The 22,676-nt window shown below is 29.8% G+C and overlaps 1 protein-coding gene across 1 annotated transcript in view; it reads right to left on the bottom strand.

The window, feature by feature from the left end:
- Positions 1-1,762: 1,762 nt before the first annotated feature.
- LOC119671052 overlaps positions 1,763-22,676 on the bottom strand; it is a 57,525-nt gene continuing 36,611 nt past the window's right edge. The window contains exons 2-4 of the mRNA XM_038081548.1: positions 16,765-16,871; positions 3,876-4,044; positions 1,763-3,731 (exon numbers count right to left, since the gene is read on the bottom strand). Coding sequence (XP_037937476.1) covers positions 2,206-3,731; positions 3,876-4,044; positions 16,765-16,815 — 1,746 coding nt within the window. The 5' untranslated portion in view covers positions 16,816-16,871 and the 3' untranslated portion in view covers positions 1,763-2,205. The remainder of the gene's footprint in view (positions 3,732-3,875; positions 4,045-16,764; positions 16,872-22,676) is intronic.

A 22,676-nucleotide genomic window follows, 5' to 3' on the forward strand; every position in this document is an offset into this window, starting at 1 on the left:
CCATAACAGTCATGGTGAGTTCAAGATCACCATAATTCTAAACCTACAATCCTAGTTGGTGCTGTTGCCTACTGACCGGCATTCTCCATACATCTGAAACTCTCGCCAACTGCTGTTCTGGCAGGGATAAATAAATAAAACTACATAAAATACGAAACAATAAGGTGATGTTATGTTACTGCTACTTTAGTTTGAACCTCCCAACTTCAACCTTGTGAGTGGAATTGAATAAAACGGAGTCATGTTGTAATTCAGTACCTTGAATTTCAATTGGCTGTCATTGGATGTTGCATGACACCATCTGTATACGAAAATGTTTCTTATAAAAATACACTATTATTTCTCAATTAGTAAATTTCTGTTAAAGTACTGTACAGATGAATATCTGAATGGCGCATTGACTGGCATAAGTTCTCTTTTCTTTTAACCATCTGTTTTCTCTCTATATATAATGATATTATCCTTTAATCGCTTACCCTATTCTATAGTTCAAAAGTAAAAACAATTAGTGAACACAACTGATCTTATTTATTATATTTTTTCACAACAGCGTACCTCAAAACATAGACTACAGGTATCCCTTAATGTGTTCTTCTAAATAAATTGTAAATAAACTAAATACAAAAATATTTTAACAATTAACTCTGGGAATTAATTTGTTAACTAAATAACTATTCTGTCCTTGCTATTCTACTTGTTACTATATAATTCATACAGTTATTGTTTGTATTATTAATAAATGTGCAGTAACTGATATTTGAATGATACTGGAGTTTTGAATGATTAAATCTGATTGAATCGGAAAATGTGTGTAATACCCACCTATTTGAAGTATTTACTATAGTTTTTAAATTCTCTCTTGGATATCTTCTCGCTATTGCTCTATCATGATGCGTACAAGCAGTTGTATGCGTTACGTGTAAAATCTTATAATGAGCAAGGAAATAAATAATTACGAATGAGTGAATGCTTGCGCAGAAAAACAAGTGTTATTACGTGTGTAAAAGATCTTGAGTGAATGAAATGAACACAAGCAAATAATGGAACAATCATTGGCTGGTTAGCTGAGTTTTCTGTAGATATCTTGTAAGTGTATAAAAATGATATTCATTCTGAAAATGAATGATTCTTTTATTGCATTCCTTTTTTATCCTTTCAAAAAATAAAACCCAATTAAAAAGAGTAATAAATTGTTATTTTTATTATTTATTCAAGATAAAAAAACAAATTGTTATAATTTTTCAAAAATACTTTATTCAATAAATAAATTTAATAAATAAAAAACTTCAATTTTAAACATTGTACATTTTGCATACACTTAAAAATTATTTTTTTTAATCGTTTAATTAAATAACTTTTATTATTATTGTTAATGAAATAAATATTTGAAAATTGATTGAAAATTATGGTTAAAGTTCAGTCAGAGAATATTGTATATATAAAAGTTAAAATGAATATTAAAAAGAAATGTTATAGCGAAAGACTAACAAATAAATAAAATAAATAATTAAGTAATTAAATAAATAGTTAAATTAGAATTATACCATTTATTAAAACTTAAACTAATAAAAGCACTTAAAATATTTAATGACTAAACAAAGTATGTAGAGTCTACAAAGTCTTTAATAATAAGAAATTATTTAAAAAAAGTGACAAAGTAGAGCGTTACAAAGAGGTAAATGGTGTTCCAAAGCAACAAATATAAAAGTGTAAAATAAAAAATTATATTTTATAAAAATTAAAATTTCCGTATTAACTTTGAACTTTATATATGGCTTAGCACCGCACAGATATTCTTATGTTTTTATTTTAACTAAATAAAAGAATAAATACTACAACGTATAGACTTCCACCTTTAAATGACCCATAGTAGTGTTGAGAAGATTGAAAGGGGATGACGTGAGTAAGAGAAGTATTTTGTATTTATTTTTGGTATTATTTCCGAAAAGCCAATTATATTGCAAATTATTTAAAATTAAATAGAGTTGTTATAATTGTTTAATTAATAAATTATTGTAATTTACATTTAATAATGTCAGAATTGTTGACATGTAGTAGCCGAAACTAGTCCTAGCATAGAAAAGAGAAAGCATTTGCAGACTAAATTGGTAGTTCGAGTACTCAGCGCAATAGTGTTTAGATATTGGCACATAGCTGTTACCAAATTTCCCAATCGGTAGATTTACAAAGATTTATTTTACAGGTTCACGATAAAGGTCTTTTTTTGGAGAGTGTACCCTGAGTTGGTATGGGCGGTGGTATTTGTATAACAGGTAACGCACCGGCTAACTGTGGATTCGTGTAAGCAACTGCACGTTCCTTCTTAGCAAAGGAGGAAAATGGCCTTAGACGTACATATAGTATGGCAGATATCATGCAAGATGTGAGCAATATACCCAGCAAAACAATTAGTGTAATTGCGAAACCTGGTGTTGTCATACATATAAGGCCATCTTCTCTTGCCGGAAAGACCATAGTTTGTGGGGCAATTGTGGCAGTATTGTTCGCATTTTCGTCAATAGCAAAAGTAAGATCACCCGAGGAAACTACTTTAATAATACGATTCAATCCAACTTCTTGTTCAGGATCTACGGCACGTGCACGACGCTGTACGCGACGTTCATCACGTCGTTTTGTTATCGCACTTCCAACATGATAGGCATCAACATGCAACTGCGGTGGTGGTGGACCATATTGCGATTCTGGTCCTACTTGTAAATGATGTACTTCCTGTAAATTAGGATCAGAACACTGGTCAGGGCATTGATAGCGACAAATTTGTATAGTACATTGGAAGTGCACTTCCATAGAGTCGGGGAATTTAAATGCTTGAAAGTGCGCATACGAAAGTACGGATGCTGAAGCGCCAAAGTTCTTTATTTTTGTAAATCGTGACATTAATTTTGGTCGAGTAACACAGCCACGTTGATCAACGAGTTGAATCGGTGCACGTTTACCATCATGTGCTACACAATTTCTCACTAACATATCAAACTTGGAGTCATCATCTTTAATAGCTAAGACCATTGTCATAGTTTGACCAATTTTAACTAAACCAGATACTTCCGAAGCCCAAGGTCCTTTGCCCACCTGTATTTGCATCCAGCAACCTACATTATCACCAGCAAAATCGGCGCGTACAACATCAAGCATATCAACTGGGAACGGACGGAATGTTACGCTCTTCTCATATTGATCATGCCAAGTGCAACGTAGTTTGCGTGCTTGATCCCAAACTTCTTGTACTTGTGGATCATATTGTATAACGATTATGTTTTCGAAATAGGTACCCGAGCCAGAATCGTGACCATAGCCATAAAGACCATTTTCGGTGTTGCCAGCAGTGCCACACTCATGCAAACCAATATCGAATGTAGCTTGTGTACGTCCCAAACCGGATGGTAAGTGCACACAGTTCATATTACTATAATGACCCTTCGAGAAGACAATGCCATAGAATGGTTTGTCGAATTGCACAAATACTTTCATTCCATTCTTCTCACACTTAACATCTAACGAAATTATTTTTGGCATATCTTGTACTGGTGAAGACCATACTTCATTTGTATTTGAAGCGCCAACGCTTAAGTCTGGCAATACTTGTGGTGCATGTATTTGTGGTCCTCGTTGTGGTGGCAGTGGCGGTGGTGGACCCTGATAAGCTAATTGTGATGGCGGCGGTGGTGGACCGAAGGGTTGACCCAAACTCATTGATATACTTTGATGATTACCTATAAGTAAATATAAGAAAGTTTTACATACAATCAAGAAAACGATTGGAATTATATGAATAGATATCATTGCTTGATTAGAATATGTTTAATTAATTTTTGTTAAAAAACAAAACAGCTTTGTTTTTACAATAATTAGCTTACTTCTTGCTGGTCCTGGCTGTTGTTGTTGAATGTTATGCTGGTATAATACTTTCGTTGGTGACTGTGGTTCTTGTTCTGATTCCAATGCTACTTGATCGACTTCATTCTCATGATCGGATATTTCATCTTTATTGGGCTTCACCACTTCTACTTCATCAGCTAATGCAATCTGGAAATAATAAAAGATATTTAGCTTTAGAAATTCTATATTTTTATGAAAATATAAATAGAAATATGAAATATAACAATATGAATTATGGCAATAGTCTCAATTAAATTTAAATTTTTTTCCTACTCATTGCTTTACACTTTATGATCTATCATGCATAAAGCAGAACATAATGAATGTCCTAATATATATCTGTACTATGTACTCTGTATATATCAAACTCAGTATATTCAGTTTAGTTCCTACTTTATGTAAAATCGAATATAAAGCACTCCGTAATTAGATTTAGAAGTCTGTATGAATTTAAATAGTTAATGGAGCAGAGATCCGCAATCTTTTTTGATTTTTTTATAACAACCAAATGGATTTTCTTTTGAAAATAAAAACCATAATATTCCTCATTGAAGAGTTCTTCACATTAAGTGAAAATAAGAGTTCCCCCAGCAGTATTGTCCTCCTGGTTCAGTTTAAAGCCTGATAGTTATAAGCAACTGCCTAGTAGTGTCATTTACTTGTAGAGGAGATATTCTGTCAACTCGGACATAAGTTGTTAAGATGGTAGCGCAGATTAAGATGAACTGTTAAGTTATTGAGTATCTAGTATTTCAATGAGGCTCAGAATATTTCTTTTTGAGGAACTTTAATATCAGGCGGAAATAGCTGCGGCAGCAACAAAACCGTTCTGTTGGCCCAGATCAAATTCTTTTTCAATTTCTTTATACAGGTAAACGATACTTATTAGTAACGAAATATAAATTAAGCAACAATGTGGATGTTGACGGTGGTGTTACAACGGACCATTATTTATACTTAACGGAGCTTTCATGTAGAAGCCTACTGCTTCAACTTAGTCAAACATAAAGAGCAACTGTAAAATATCACCTTATAAGCATTAGTATTAACAGTAACATGAATACTAATATTACTGGTAGTCATCCATGCGGATAATGGGGACTTGCGTCAACCCACCGGAGGTGTGTATCTGGTACAGAGAAGATCAGTTCTCGTAGCTTTTGCTGACCTGACCAATTGAATTTAGCAATGGCTGTGGGTAACCTCCAAAGCTACGCGTGAAAAATGATTACATATATTTACTTGAGTTGCGTTTTCATATCGGGTACTGTGGCCCACAGATCAAGAATGGTCGAATGACCTTGCTCCTTTCCAAGAGGGAAGTTATGCTTAACACATAACTTTAAGAAAGAATTCCTTGGAATTTAAATGGGGTATCTATTGTCGCAATCTCTTGATATGTGTGTTTAGAACACAGTGGTGTTGAGCCAACAAGGCAGGTTGGCTCAAAAAACTGGGGACATCTCTTACTGGTGGTATCTGCATTAAGTTTCCTCTTTAGTTAAAACTTTTTATATTCATTTAAGAAACAAAAAACAAGATAGTTTTCCCTATAATAGATAATATCCGGATGTAGGCGATATCTAAACTTCTATTACATAATAATAAACGGAATTCTGAGATAGACAATGAAAGCCACAGACAAATGTGCTAGTTTCGCTTTTGTGATTGTAAAAATTCAGTCATTATTAAACGTGTTCTCCTTGCATGTCAGCTTTTAGTTCCTTCTTAGCAATTGAGTTCAAGGCTAATATAATCGTAAATAAAATAGCAATTGGCCAATATCGTAGAAGTGGCACGGCACATTCAAGAAAATATTCAAGAAAAAATAAAGATATAACTCAGTTTCATTCACAATAAAAAATTTCGCATTTTCATTTCTTACTTTATTGGCGACAATTTATCTTAAACTGAGTTGACAACTTTGCTGGCTATTGGTGACGAGCAGCAATAAGCAATCTATCAAGCTGCAGTAGACATATCAAAATGCCAGTCGAGCCGGAGACTGCCTGATGAGGTGGTGTAGCAATGGCAATGAAAACGCGTTCATGTTGGCGTAGAGAAATGCGTAGATTTGCGATATACATAGATACAATGGACTGTATTAGTTTGGTTGGACAAAAAAAGGTTGATACATAAATCTTTCAAGATTGCTACGTTGCTGTAGGTTATAATTAATATGCTTTTTATGAGCTCTGCACTGCACATACTATATTGCAGAATTAAGTAGTGAAAATCTTGAAGGAATTTTTATGTTACCATTTGTGTATTTGGCTCGCAACTCTGATTTCTTTCGCCAATTGTAGATGTCACAACAGACGGAACTGCAAACTTGCGTGCTGAAAAAGGTAATTTAATAAAACCGCATACAAAAGTATGACAATTTCATTTTAGTTTTTATTTATGATATTTTTTTTTCACTTTATTTTATACTATTTTTTTTTTTTTTGTTAACTTATGTGAATACCAATTGGTTAAGATAAAAATATCTATCGTTCGTGCGTGTGTATGTCGCTGCGTACGTACTGCATTATGAAGCAGCATAATTTATTACAAATTAAACAGATTTTCAGATTTTCAGATGGTCATTCTCACTTTAGACGGTTACAGCAAATATGTAGCACTTCATCCATTAGCATAAGCACATGCGGCACAGTGGACATATGCGCAGACAAGATCACTTCTCTGAAATCAGTGAAACATATATGCATAAAGACAACTTTCTCTCCCGACAACATAATCGACGAAATCCAGTAATAGCGAAAATGTGAGATTCAGTAAAAATTAAAATACTTATTTTCTCCTAAATTTAATATATAAAAAGGAAATATGCATTAAACTACTTATAAGACAGCAACAAATATTACAAATAATGTATATCCTTTAACAAAAAAAAAATAAAATACAATAAAATAAAATAAAATTCAAAAAATAAAAAATTTAAGAAATTTCCGAAAATAAAAACAAAAACAAAAAAATTAAAATTTAAATGAAAATGAAAAAATCATTTTAAACAGGTTCAGGCAGTCATACGCATTAAAAGCGATTCTAAAATACGAAATTTATATGCTTAACACGCCAAAATGATCATTCGATCGTTATGATATGACCAAAACGCCACCATCAGACGGCGCACTAATGCATAATATCGTAGATCGCAGCACCGCAAGTGTATCTTCTAGATACAAATGTAAGCAAGTTGGTACGTGGATACGCGAATGTGTCAGTGGTGTGCCATTGAAAAAGTTGTTGCCCCAATTTCATGTGGATTTGTCTTACCATTCAATCCAATCAGCATAAATGTGTAAATGTCGCCCAGTGCGGCACGCAATTGCCATTTGGCCAAAAAATACGAGTACATAAAAAACCGAAAACCGAAAACTAAAAACCCAAAACTAATAAAATAAAAAAATTAAAAAACTATAAAATACAAAAATACAAAAATAATCAAAAAAAGTAAAATTGATCCAATCTGATTTTCCATTCGGTGGCCAAACAAGTTGCGGCTTACTTTGTTTCGGGTCTTTTTATTTTCGGCGCTGATTGCTAATATGCGAGAGTTAATTCGAGGTGGAAATTAAGGAGGGATTTTTAAATTGCAGTTAATTAAAATTTTTTGTAAATCTTGTCAAAAGTTCGATGAAAGAAAAAACAACATTGACAAAAGAATTTTATCTCAATTAGTTGAAAACAGGAAATAACAATCTCTTTTTTATAGTGAAATGGGTGAAATGGGTCACTTAAGGATTGTGTCGAAAATATCGTGGAACAGCGTGTTTTTTTATGTCTCTTACTCAGCGGTAGTTTTTACAAGTAGAAAGTTATTAAACAATAGTTAATTTACAATAATTTTTAGTTTTTTGTTTAATTTAACTATCAACTTTTTTGTCATATAAATATTTTATGGTTGGAATATCTCCACTATTGGAAACTGAAGATAGTTTATAAAAACTAAAATCTAATAATTGTATGTGATTATTGCGCTACTTATTATTATAAAAGAAAATATAATATTAGTAATATCAGTAATAATGTCAGTAATATTGTTTAATATCGTGTATACGCACCATGTGACTTCATATCACGAAAAATGCTTTTGTAGCTCTGTTGCCAATTGAGCCTTTTACCAAGGATGGCACAGAGATTTGATTGTTTTATTAAATAAAACAACTTTTTACCGCAGTAGTATCGTTCTGCTTGGTTTAATGGTAACCCTATTTTCTTCACAGCAGAAAACCCATTTCCTTGTGTGTATTTTTTTTCCTTCAATTCGAGAAATGATTGTACATTTCTGTTAGTAAAAACATCGGACTTGCCAACAACCCGTTATCAAATCTCGGAAAGGTTACAGGCTCCTCGGAGAGGTATGCCAATCTGAGGTCCATTATTGCTTAGTCTGTTGAGTGATAAACAATATTCCAAACAAGGCGTAAAGAGGGGTTTTAAAAATACCTCGAGTTAAGAAAGAGTAAAAGTGCACTGGCTCAAATAGAAATAAATAAATAAAACTCCTATGATAAGTTTATCTGCTTGAAGCTAAACAATGAAGCTAATGCAAGTTAAACAGCTAATCCATAATTAGAATCTAGAATAGTAGGGACGGTATTTTTTAGAGTCTCAACAGACAGTCACGTAGAGCTATGTTTAAGCTTCAGATGCCTTATAATTTATTGGAGAATTAATATGCAACTTTATTTCAGTATTGTTAATAAATGTTTATGCTGCAGTATGATTCGAATAAATACTCAGTATTGCTGTATCAGAACCTAAGTCACTCTTCTACTGAATATCAGCTAGAATGAGATAACTGTCAGAACTAAGATTTCATTCCTATTAAAATTTTAAATAAATTATTTATCGTTATAATTATTTCAATACGATCGTTATTATCCTATCGAAAAATTTAAGTAAATAATTTACGTGAATTATGATTAAATATATCATAAAAAATGCAAAATATAAATCATTTATATTAGATCTTTACGGAGACTATAGAATAGGGCTATCAAAAACAGACACGTACGCGGGCCAATATAAATTACTGTGCAGATTAGAGGGCCGTAGAAACATATTGGGATATGGTGTACCAATAAAATAATGTAATTTTACCAAAATATAATTCAAATATAAATTAGAGTAATTGTGGTAGATTAGAAATATATGTCGCGGTCCAGACATATATTAGGCGAGAGCCGCATGTGGGCCATGCTTTGGATAGTCTTGATGTAGAACAATATTGTTTATACTGATTCTAATTTTATTGGCAATAAGACTATGAATCTCAAATTATATTAACAATTATTTTTATTAACAACCAAATCAAATAAATCTTAATTATAAGTATTAACAAAGACAATCCATAAATATTCATCATAATTGGAAGAATTCAAATATGTTAAATATTCTTTTATTTATTGTTACTTAAAAAAAAGTGATTACAACTAATTTGAAAATGAAAATTTGCTGTCTAATAATTGTGAAAGTTATTATGAAGCTCATTGTAAATTTTCGCTAATAATATTAAAATAATTGTCGGTTTTTACATATAATTTTAATAATTTATTAAAAACAATTAATAAACAATGATTTACCATTAATAAATAATCAACAACTTAGCGTCAACGTTTAATTGAATAATTGCTTCCGATGCTGTTAATTGGTCAAATATGTGTTAATAATTAATTGACTTTTTAATTAATTGACCATTTATCTCATTTTACTACTGTTTTCATTTTAATATATTTCATTTACGACTTTACCTTGACAACTTCTAGTTTCATAAAATATTTTTTTATTGGCATAATTCAGATGAGTTGAAGGATTGTTAATCTTACTTTGTTTCCTAATATTGGAATTCTCCTCTACCTAAGACAATCTTAATCTAAAGACGAAATTTATGTAGGCTCATTCTAATACCACAATAATAAAATCTCAAGAAATGTTCTAAGAAATTAACGTAAATATTCCACTATTTCCGATCGAGAAACGATTTTGTCGCTTTAATAATAATAATAATAATAATAACTGAATGTGTTAATATCTATATTAGTGATATGGAACAAACATTTCGGGAACAGAAACCTTAAAATAGAAATTTGCATTGTGATTAGTGTCGAGCAGTGATAAAGATTCTACAGTAATCTATTGCCTTGACAGTCGTCTTTGAAACGAATCTCTGATCGGTAGGCATACTTGCCAACGAATTAGTGTCCCATGACTTTGACAATTCTTTTGAACAATGTATAACTAGCATTATAAGGCTTATAGATAAGATGTTGAATTATTTTGTATTTATAGTTCATCAAGTGTGCCTTTCATGTCATTTGTAGTAGGTCATTTTAAAACAATCTGTATGTATAGCCAGATTAAAAGAATTAAAGATATGTCTTCACTTAAAATGAATGATATTATGGAATATTCTAAGTTATTTCTGCCCAATTAATCGAAAATATTTTCGAAAATATTTCTATCATTCGGAGCTTATTCCAAGTTAACCATTGAATGCATCAACAACTCGTTGAAAAATATACTTTATATACTGCGAAAATATAAAACAAATTTTATCACAGTGGTCTTGGAATTATATCTTATATTTTGTTGTTCCTAAATAATTTCTTGAGACTGCAAGTAACAAGGGTTAAACTCGTACCCTTCCAAATTTGAAGTTTACAATCGGTGTTCATTAGCCAAAATACGGCTCAAAGCCGTACTTGACTTTTATTTTGAACTTGAAGTTTTGTCAATTTACTGTGAAAATTCATTAACAAATTTACTTGCTGTATATTAAATTTCTGAATTGCTAATTAGAGTTTCGAGACATGCTATATAATATGAAATCACCAGCTAGATATAATCAAATGCAAGCATGTTTCAAAACAGTTGTTCAATAAATTCTTAATTATTTCTTGTTATAAAAATAAATCTATTTGCACGAATTTCTAAATCTTTTTGTACTTTTTTCTAATGTGGAAGTCATGTTTTTCAGAATTACCGTACAAATACCAATCCGTAGTACTATAACTAGCCATTATTTGAGCCCCAGTGAGCTTTACATACAAGAAAGCAACTCCAACCAAACTTAATATAACCAAAAGATTATAAACTGTGTCTTCAGCCACACGTATAGCCAGGGCTAAGTCTAGTCAGTTAGCCAACCCCATAACATAGGGTACCTCTATCTCTATAAGTCAGAAATAGATTTGCCCTATTTCTTCACCGATGTTAGTGGATCGATGAACACTAACTGTTAAGATTAAATATAAAAATATTACCCTATATTAGTGTGTGTATATTTACACTTAATAGTATTAAATCTTAAACAAGTTAAGATTTCCGATAAACCTGACAATATTTATTAATTTGAAACTAGTTCAAATTTACTCGCAAGTTCCGAGTAAATGAAATGGGAGGATATTTATCTATGTTCAATAATTACATCATCCAATAATAAATCTATTTTATATATACATTAAGACTGAAAAGTTTTCGGAAATTCTCATTTAAAATTCGCGCGCTGTATATTTTTCGATATTTTAAGTTTATGTAGTTTGGCAGCACTGTCCTTAATTACTATGCCAAAAATGAGCTCGATCTGTCAGACAGTTCGTTTACGGCAGCTGTTGAAACCAGTTCACCTCAGTAGTGCGTTGCGAAATGTCTTCGACGGTCGTACGACCGTCCTGGAAGGCTTTGTACCACTCATAAACTTGAGTTTTCGATAAAACTGATTCCCCATAAGCCTTTTGTAGCATTCGCAACGATTCTGCACACGAAATTTCGTTCGAAACACAAAATTTGATGCAAACTCTTTGTTCAATATTTTTTTCCATTGTTTTTTTCGCAACGCCCTACTGAGGTGAACTGGTTTCAACAGCTGCCGTAAACGAACTGTCTGACAGATCGCGCTCATTTTTGGCATAGTAATTAAGGACAGTGCTGCCAAACTACATAAACTTAAAATATCGGAAAATATACAGCGCGCGAATTTTAAATGAGAATTTCCGAAAACTTTTCGGTCTTAATGTATAATAATTAATAATCTAATGAACTTTGCAGGGTCCAATAAAGTTAAAACAGTATAGGTAGTTTATATCAGCGGCATACACAAATAGGAATATTGGGACTGAAAGAATACTTTGTAAATCCACACACATATGATTTAAGCGAAATAAAAATCTTTAAAAAATTAATTTTAATAATAAGAGGCCCGGTAAGAATAAAATGTAGAGGGCTCTAAATTGAATTAATCTGACCCTTCATATCTACATACTTATATATACATCCGTTCTTCAACCTCTTCGAAAGCCATTTAACTAGAAAATGATTTATATCGACTTTCGCTTTTCGAAATAAAATATCTAAAGAAAATTCTTAAGAAAATTAATTCTTCTTTTCCTAGTTATTCAAAGCACAACTTCCAATAATAAGAGGCCTGGTAAGAATAAAATGTAGGTTCTAAATTGAATTATTCTGATCCTTCATACCTACTTACTTATGCATACACCCCTTCTTCAACCTCTTCCAAAGTCATTTAACTAGAAAATGATTTATATCGACTTTCGCTTTTCGACGAAACTAATAAGCGATACTTAAGTTTAATGAAGTATTTTATAAGATATCAAATACTCGTAATGTAAGTACTAAATGCTGGTAATTATTGAAAACTTTTATGATTATATACTATCGTTTATGTCAAACTGTTAGGTTTAGTAAAAAAACTAAAATTATTTAAATCTACTAATTATATTTTTTAATGTTGAACGGTGTCTTATGTTTTTAAATAATTGTTTTCGCGGATTAACTATGGATACTAAAAAGAATGCTTTGAGCCATTCTTACCTGTAGAATCATAAAAAGTTATAAGTTTTTCAAGAAGTAGTGAATGAAGTAATTTTCTAAATGAATTTAACGATTTATGCATTAAACCTTAAACTTGTTGAAGTCTGTAACTAAGCCAATAAGCCAATCGACAAAGCTATTTTGTGGATTTCATTTGAAAGATACAAGTTATACAAGTGAAAAGAAAAAATAAAAAACTTTTTAGAAGGATTAAAAATAAATTTAAAATTTCCAACTAATAAATTTATTGACATTGATAAAAAAATTTTATTACATTTTTTGAGAGAAATTTCAATCTCAAATAATGTTATTTCTTAGCAATAATAATGCCTAAATGAATATAAAATTTTTATGTTGGCTAAAATTTATTATTCTTAACATTAAAAATAAGCTTAAAACAATATAATACTCGTTTTGTTAAATATTATATATGTAAAAATTTAAATAATGAAATTATCAGTCAGCAGCGGTTAATTGAAAAGAAAAATGACGACTATTTGTCCGCATTCATACAGGCTCATCCATGAGCAGAGGCTGTAGTCTGTAGTCTGTGGTATCCGAAACGTTATAATAAACAAAATATTTGCATAGAAAATGTGAGAAACAAAACTACAAGTGCAAATATTGCACACAGCGCAGTGAGTTCAATTGGGCTGCCACATTAACGTTAATACCATCACAATTGCATTACATGCAACAGACAAGAAGTCAGTTTGTCGGCCTTAATAAAACAGCGAAAATGCATTATAAACACAGTTGGAGTACGAATGCAAGTAACTTGCAATGCGCAGATACTCACTCGAATGAACGACGAAAAGTCATCAAGTTAAGCGTTGAAGATGCGCAACGCTACCAATCTTAACCTGCAAAAATGGGTACTAAACAAAAAGAAAAGATTCCAGCAAATGTTGCTGTACTTGCTGTACTTGGTGCATTTGTGTTGCAAAAAACGTTGGAGTAAGCAATAAAAAAGTTATAAATATAAAACATTAACCGCAAGTTCCCGAACTGCAGTTAGTGTGGCTGCCTTTGATGCACTTTTTGTTGCAACTGCACGAGCTGTAAACTTGGCTCAGAATTGAATGAGAGAAAGTAACGCTAAGAACGTGATGCACCTCGAGGTGTTTTCGACGTTTGTAGTGGGTAAACCGTTTAAGTACGTGTTTTAGCGCCACAGACAAAATATATGTAGGATTTCGGTTTTACGAAACACAGCGAATTTTTCATCAAAGAATGCCACTTGAGGTCAAAAGCCATAAAGGAAAGCAAAAATATTCACTTCGATTTTAAGAAAACAAAAACCAAAAAGCAAAAGTGCTTTAAGAAGATACTTCGCATATGAAAAGTGAAATTTCCTTAAATGGCACTTATTCAGTATTTTTCGTTTGCTATATTTTTTTTCACTTGGCAGTAATAAGGAAAAACAGTGCTCAGTAAATAAAAAGGGTTTGACATGACATGCGAAATAAATTTTATTAAAATGATTATTATTATAATGAAGCTATAATGAATAATGAAACTCAGCCTCAGTCAACCTAAGTACTGATATTAAGACTTATACAAATAGAAAATATTTTACCTTTGGATATATTTTAATAAGCATTTTGATGGATGCGAATAATATAAAATAAGAAATTTAATACATACATAAATAATTCTCATATTTTCTTATATTATTTAGTATACAAAAACTGTGAGGTTTCTTTTTCATTAACTTGAAATTTTACATTAGCAGGACTTTTATTGAATCAGTAGTCTTAAATGAAAGGTTGACAAAGCACTGTGTCCACCGATGATTGTTATGCTAAGAAAGAAGAAGATGTCTTAAATGAAAACAAAACTAAGTCCTTAAAACACAATCAAAGACCACACTATTCAAATTATGATAAACTTTGTGTACTTTCAAATGGATCACGAGATCATACCAAAGAAAGTAAAAGTCGATAATGTTTAAATAGAATGGGAAGACAATGTAAAATATTTAGATCTAACTTTTGACAGAATGTACACTTGACAAGAAAATATAGCAATCAAAAACCTGGCTTCTAATAAAACCCTAAATGCTCTAAAATCATTAAAACAAGAGTGTGTGAAGTGTGAAAAATCAAATTCTGCTTTATAAACAAGTAATTCGATCCAAACTACTTTAAGACTGCATCTCTTATGACAATACTGCTTTATCCCCCATTTGAAAACTTCAAACTTATCTGAATATCGCACTGAGATGTATCCTTAAATCTCCGTGGTATATCAAAAATGAAATGAACACGAAGACTTGAGAGTCGAGAGTCAAGATTGCACAAAAGTGTATCGACAAAGCTCTAAAATTGTTATATTCTGTGAATACTCACACTAAGTTCAGAAATGCGTTCTCTTAAATCCAATGTAATATATCTTTCGTCAGGAAAATATACTGGGCTTCAAAGCACACCTCTGTAAATTGACCCGAAAAACTTATTATCAGAATTCAATAAAGCTCTTGTTAGAAATAATCACTCGAAATCAGGCGAAGGATTAATCATAGGTCCTACTATTGGGTTGTGTCGACTTTCTGTTCAAAGAAATAATCATTCGAAATCAAGAGAAGAATCACTTTTGCCAAAATATTTTACTATTGAGTTACAGATCAAAGAAATAATCACTCAAGTTTAACCAAAAATCACTTTCGCTAATAGATCCCACTACTGAGTTGAGATCGCTTTCGATTTAAACATATAATTACTCAAGCTTGAACAAAGAATCACTTTTGTTTTCAGCCAACAAATAAACGAATGAACAAAAATACAAGTTGCTCATATTATATTATAAAATATGGGCTGTTTAAAAATTCGATAAATAAAAGATCAAAGACTTTAAATTTTAGCATATAGAGGACTGTTAAGAGTTCTAACATCTCCATGCTTAAAAAATTAATGCAGATTTATGAAAATGATCTCCAATGCATCTCTGACTTACTTCGGTTTCGTAGCTATACGATCTGGAAACTTGAAGCAACTGATTGTAAAGTAAACGGAAATAGAACGCGAGGAAGACCACCTACTCGTTTATAACCTTTAAAAAAAATCAATTATAAGAAAATATCGAACCGTGTGATATAAAGTATGTTTATAAAACGAAAACACGATTTGTCAAGCTTAAAGAACTAAAAGGGAAAAAAAAAAGATTATATATGTTAGGACAAAATTATGTAGGCATCTCTACGAGAGTTTTCAATGAGATCGGTGAATTGTTTCCTATTTAAAGAATATTGAAAACACGCTCTGTCAAGCTTAAAGAACTGAAAGTGGAAAAAAAGATTATATAGTAAAATAGTAGTAGTACAAAAGGCAACTCTACGAGGGATTTCAATGAGATCGGTGGACTGTTTCCTATATAAAGAATATCGTTATTAATTTCCACTTTTTATGTTACTGTTTTATATAAGAAAAATATAACTATTAAATCGTATGCTGCTAATGTTATGTCCAGATTATTTAAATATTTCGTTCAGATATGTTTTAAGGTTTCCTGTCTTACCAGGTTACCTGTCTGCATGTAAATTAATATAAAAAAAAACAAATTCATATTAATATGTCTTAACTAAATTTGAGTGTTGAACAGATTTATTTATTTTAAATGGTAGTTATCAAGCTTCAAAAGAACGGTTCAATGTGCCTGATAGTTATATTTCTGTATAAGCTATAAAAATATTTCGAATTGAGTCTCAATAAATCAATGTGAAATGCATTAAACATCGAGAAAATTGAGATGACATTATAAAATATAATGCATAATGCATTATGTTTATGTTAATTTAGATGACTTTTTTTGACTTAATTTTAACATTTTATTTAAGTCTGCCAACGTTTAATTGAATTGCGATAAATTGCTGGTTAATTTACACATAAATTTTAAATTTGAATTTCTAAAAGAAAATAGTGTGACTGACTTTTCTTTCAGTTGAAATAGTTAAAAAAAACGGCGATCTAATAAATTCAGCTTAAGGCTAGTTATAACTCAAAGAAATTAAATTTAAATATTAAAACTTACCTGAAGTGAAAGGAATAACACAAAACATAAACAAATTGTTTTGATCCTCATTTTGTATATTTTATTTTATGTTGAATGTGTGTTCTTTACGACTTTTGTATTTCAATCTGTAAGAAAATAGATTTAAAACAATTTTTATTAAAATGCACTTTGTGATTTATAAATATAACAATGAAAGTAATACACACACTATTATAATAAATATTAATCTTATATATTACTCGCAAAGTGAAAGCAAATTAAAAAAACAGTTAACTTTTCAACTACTCATATATTTAAAAAATATGGTATATATTGAATATTGAATAAATGGTTTTTAATAGTTAAAATGATATTTTACTATTACTATAGTTGATATTTGCCAAATGATTGAAAATTAATTAGAAGAAAAAAGATTATTTAATTTCACACACTTCCCAGTTCGAATGCTGCACACATTTATCTGAATTTATCTGATATCTTTCACTTCACAATGGTGTGTAATGCCTATAGTTATACACACATTGTTTATCTTTCGATATTAATTTTCAGAGATAAAAAAAGAAAATAAATAAAAACAAAAAAGCAATATTTTATACAATTAACAAGTTTTACGTTCTTCGAGGTTTTGCTATACTTGATTTATTGCCGTTACATCTATCAAATGATATGTTATTATGACTATCCAAGACTAGTGACTCTTGGCAATTGTTGATCGAATATATTCAGTCAATAAGAAAATAAATTAAAAAATAATTTTTTTTTATTATAAAAATGTCTACCACTTGACAATCGTACGTATCTATTTATTTATAATTGTGCAAATTAATTGAAATCGAAAATTGTTAAAACAAATTTATACTCTCACATTTCACTCGCATCTCACATCTCACATCTTATAATGAGTAACTGTGTGAAATTGTTTAACTGATTTTTTGCTTAAATAAAATCATAATAAGTTGAAAAATTAAATATAAAATATAAAAAAAAGAAAGACAAAATAGAAGAAATATATTATGTGTACAAACAAATAGCCATGATAATGACAATAATAATAAGTTTAGTAAGTAACGCACAAATGTTAAAAATGTTAAAAACTTCACAAATGAAAGTCATAATATTTACGACAGACGCAGACGTAGCCGCAGCCGCAGCTGCAGCTGCAGCCATAACCGCTGAAGCAGCCGCAGCAAAAACCACAGCATCAGTGGCAGTAGCAATAAATTGTTACTTTTTAAGTTTACAATGTGACTTATGCTCACATTTTTTATTTCATTTTAACCCAGGCCAGCGTTTGGCAGGTGAAATGTTATTATCACATTTCACATATAAAGAAATGTGGGTCAAACTCTTTACAAAGGCACAATGTAAAATGCGATTTCGTATCTTTGTAAATTAGTCAGCTTAAATGCATGAAAAGTTGACGTAAACTGCATTGTGCTGAAGTGCGAGCTTAGCGTACGAGTGCGCTGACAATTGTGCATTTATTTAATTATTAGGTGTTATTATAAAACTTTTAACAAATGAATTTTTTATTTGAATGTATGATTTTTTTAATAGATTAAGTAAGTTATATAAATTAAATTATTAGAAAAAAGATGGTATATAATTCATATACATAGAGGTATTTGAGCTTGTTCACAATCTGAATTAAGGTATTAGTGACGAATTTCATACAGATTGACTACGTACAATCTATACTATTATAGTAACATCCTGGTAAATAATATTGAAGTTACTCAACAAAATTATTAAGCACCATAAATAGCTTACTATTTTTACTCGCTTTATATAAAAATAATTACATAAATAAATTATTATTTAAGTAATAGGCTATTAAAGCACCACGACCTAAAAAATCTATTGTGCGCCTAAAGGCCCAACTAGGACAATTTTAGACTATTTATAAATCTTATAATTGCTGTGGGCTTAATTTTACCTATTTGACTTGGGACCAATATCCCGCTTCCAAGGTAATCGAACATAAATAAATAAATAGCTCACTATTTTTGCTTGCTTTATATAAAAATAATTTCTAATTATAATTTAATTTGGACTAAAACTCATAAATAAAAAGACTAGATTAATTATTCTATAGATATAATTGACAAAAAAAAATTTTTGAATATTACCGTGTTTAGGTCGTTAATTTGACGCATAAAATTATAAAAAAAAATTTTTTTGAAATTAGGTACAGTCATAATTTCCATAACTCGAACTTCTATAACTCGAATTTTCTATAACTCCAATCAAAAACAGTGCACCAAGATTTTAGAGAGCAAATTACATGCAAATCTGCTTCCATAACTCGAACTTGAATTTCTCTATAACTCGAACAAGAATTTTATTCCGTGCCGACAGGAATATGGGAAAGTGCATTCTATAAGTCGAATTTTTATTTTAAGTATGAATCCATTTTGCTGTTAGGGGAAGTCCCTTTTCCAAATCAAATATTCAATTTTTTCTTTCTTATGTTGCGTCTTTCTGCAAATGCCAGTCGCTGGCAGCGTGGTTTACAGTAAATAAAATAACTTCCAATGCTACTCTTAACGATTATATTGAGTTTGACAATGAAATTTGTACATCAAGCTTTCCTAAAGATGACGATATTATTGAGCATTATAGCTTTGAATTAGTTTATCCAATTCTAAATGCAACGAAAAGTGATGATGAGGGCTCGGTGGATGTAATTGTTTATCAGCCTTCCAAGAATGAAGTAGAAGACTAATTCAAAATTCTGAATTTATATTTGAAAACGAATGATACTACAACTGATGATCACTATAAGAGTAGAAATAAAGTGAAATCTCTTTTTACTGGAAATAATTGCAAATAAATAAATATCTTAAAATGTGAAAATAAAAATAAATAAATAAATTCTCTAACTCGAAGTCTCCATAAATCGAACCTATTCTTTGGAAGTTTGACTGTCTATATATTAGAAATAACGCAAGATAACAAAAATGTAATAAAAACAGTCTCTTCAAATAATTAGAAGAAAGTTAATCATTATCTGAAAAGCGTTTTAACAAATAACCAAATTTGAAGCGATTGGCTTTAATATAAACATATATACATTAAAATTAAAACTTCTCATGTCTTAAAGAATTGAATTAATCTGTCAAATATTAAAAGTTGAGACTATTTTATAAATTACAACATCATTTATCATTTTATTTTATTAAAAATAATATTTAACATCATTAAAATTATTATTAAAATTAGAATTTATTCAATATATTATATTTCAAGAAAGAATAATATAATACAGAAATGGTTTCAATTTCTTAAAGTTAACAAATCTATTTTTTTCAATGCCACCCAATCTTACTTTTACTTTTACTCAATTTTGTAATCAGTCTCATTCATAAAAATCAGTCATAAAAAATATAAAACAAAAGACTTAAGCAACAAACTTTTTTGAAAAAAATATTTTAAATTTGTTAGTTCATTTGAATATTGTACATATTTCATAATTTGTTTATAAACAATGAATTATACAGGGTTCCATTCACAGATATAGTTTTTAAACCAAACTTTTATATATTCTTTAAAAGCTAAAGCTGTGGCTTCTAAACTTTTATCTGCAATTCTCTTTTTGATCGAGGAAGGAAGGAATTTATATAAAAATGTCTAATAATACTAACATAACATATAACTAATAATCATAAAAATTCCACTAAATATAATATGCATCAAATTTAATCAAATTTAAATTTTTTTATTTAATAACAACGAAAAAAAATTCCAAGCTTTTACACATTATGATCTATAAAAGATATGACAGTCTTGTTTTTTTAACACAGACCGCTTATATGAATTTTGTACTTTTGAATGGTTTTGTGATAATATATTTACAAGAAAATTTTATTGCTAAAACATAAGATATGTTTACAGATAATAAACATAATCAGCATTACCTTAAATATCAGTTATAAAACTAAGTTTCTTACTCATGTTAAATGCTAACTTAAATAGAAGGGCTTTGTATTACTTTCTTTTCTACATTAATTATACCTTATGACACACTCATATATGTTTTTAAAGTGTTGTAAAAATTTCTATCGTTAATTTAAATGAAAGATTTTACTCAATTTTGTAATCAATACCATTCATAAAAATCAGTCATAAAAAATATAAAACAAAAGACTTAAACAACAAACTTTTTTAAAAAAAATATTTTAAATTTGTTAGCGAGTTGGTTTGTTTTTTTTTTTGTATTACGATATATGGAGAAGAGTACTTGTATTTTGAATTGATGAACTTAAATTTATTTTTGCACGTATACTTGGTTTTAATTAACTCTACTCAATGTATTTATAATCTGACTGAAACAAAATAATCTAGCGTTGTAAAAGATAGGATAGCATAGCACTTATCCGTAAACCAATGCAATATACAATATTATGCGCTTTATATATAAGCTGAGAAAACAAATTAAAAAACTGAACTAATATAGCTAAAAAAGTAAAATATATTATAATTAAAGTTTGGTAACACTGTAACGAATTTTCAATTTAAAAGCATAAAAATCAATATTTGCTTATTTTGTTTAAAAATAGTAAAAAATTAAATTAAAAAACCATAAATTCTACTAAAAATTAAAAAAGGTGAAGTTAATCACAATTTTAATATTAAAAAACAAAAAAATTAGTAAAAAGAAAACAATTTAATTATGTATGTTACTTACAGAAGTTACTAAAAACTTTTTATGACTAATAGACATATTAATTAGCCTTTGAACATTGTGTGAAAAAAGTCTTAATTATGATTCAGTTAATATATGTGTGTTTCGGGCATTATTGTCTTTGATTATTTATTTATAGTAGTGATTCCCAACTTTTCTTGACTAAGAATCACTATGACATTTTTGTTTTTAGTAGGGACAACAAAATGTAAGAATAATAAGCTGTATGATTATTTTAATATGCTTTAAAACATCTCTGTAAGATTATATACTTTATATTGGCTATAAAATAGATATATAATTACTTCGAAATTTTTTGTGCTTATTTTCTAATAAGTAGGGTCTCAGGGGACAAACTGTACGCTATGTATCCATACCTGTTGAATTTGATACACGGATCATTTTTAACCATCTTGCGTGTCACTAGTTAGGAACCACCGATTTATGGTGATTGAAGCTTATGTGATTAATTTATTAATATATACAAATTAAAATAATAATAATTGGGATTACTAAAATAACTCGTCCTGTCAATAGTCCAACAAATTTCTAATTTGTATGAAAAACGCAAATTGAATCGAAATTGTAGAGCCGATAAACCAATCAGATGAGTACTAAAATCTTATCGAAATACTTATTACAAGTTTTAAATTATTATTGAAAAACATCCTGGTCAAATGAAGACAGCTGTCTGACGTTTAATGTGATCTAAAATTGATAAGAAAATATCAAGAAGTTTTAATAAGAGATGACAAATATCAGGTTATCAGGTCATTGCTTGTATAACTGGTCACTGGCTGTTTGGCTAATACGCTCTTAGGCTGGAAGTTTCCATATATAAATATAATAAAAGTTGTAGAAATAAGGAGTGGGAAGAAAGAATAGAATACCTGTTCTATAGTTGTGCCGTGGCACAACAGATCTGCTGGTGTCTCTATCTTTAGCACCGGTGTATACGATTTTGAGCTATTGTATAGTCGTCGCTATACACGACGACTTTCGATCATGAGATTGAAATCGTTTTTGCGAACTTTTTTGTTGAAATTTACTTTTGCGATTTAATTTTTTTATTTGTAAAGGTTTCACTTTACAAACTTTATGCTTTGCTAAGGTGTCGGCAGCATTGGTGTAGTCGATGAATATGATTTGAGGATCAAAATCATTCTTTCAATAATATTTCTATTTGTAAGGGTTTCATAAACTATATTGGTCGCTAAGTTGTTAAAAGCATTGACATAGTCGTTTA

Source organism: Teleopsis dalmanni, chromosome 1 (assembly GCF_002237135.1).
Source record: "Teleopsis dalmanni isolate 2A chromosome 1, ASM223713v2, whole genome shotgun sequence".
Classification (NCBI taxonomy): Eukaryota; Metazoa; Arthropoda; class Insecta; order Diptera; family Diopsidae; genus Teleopsis; species Teleopsis dalmanni.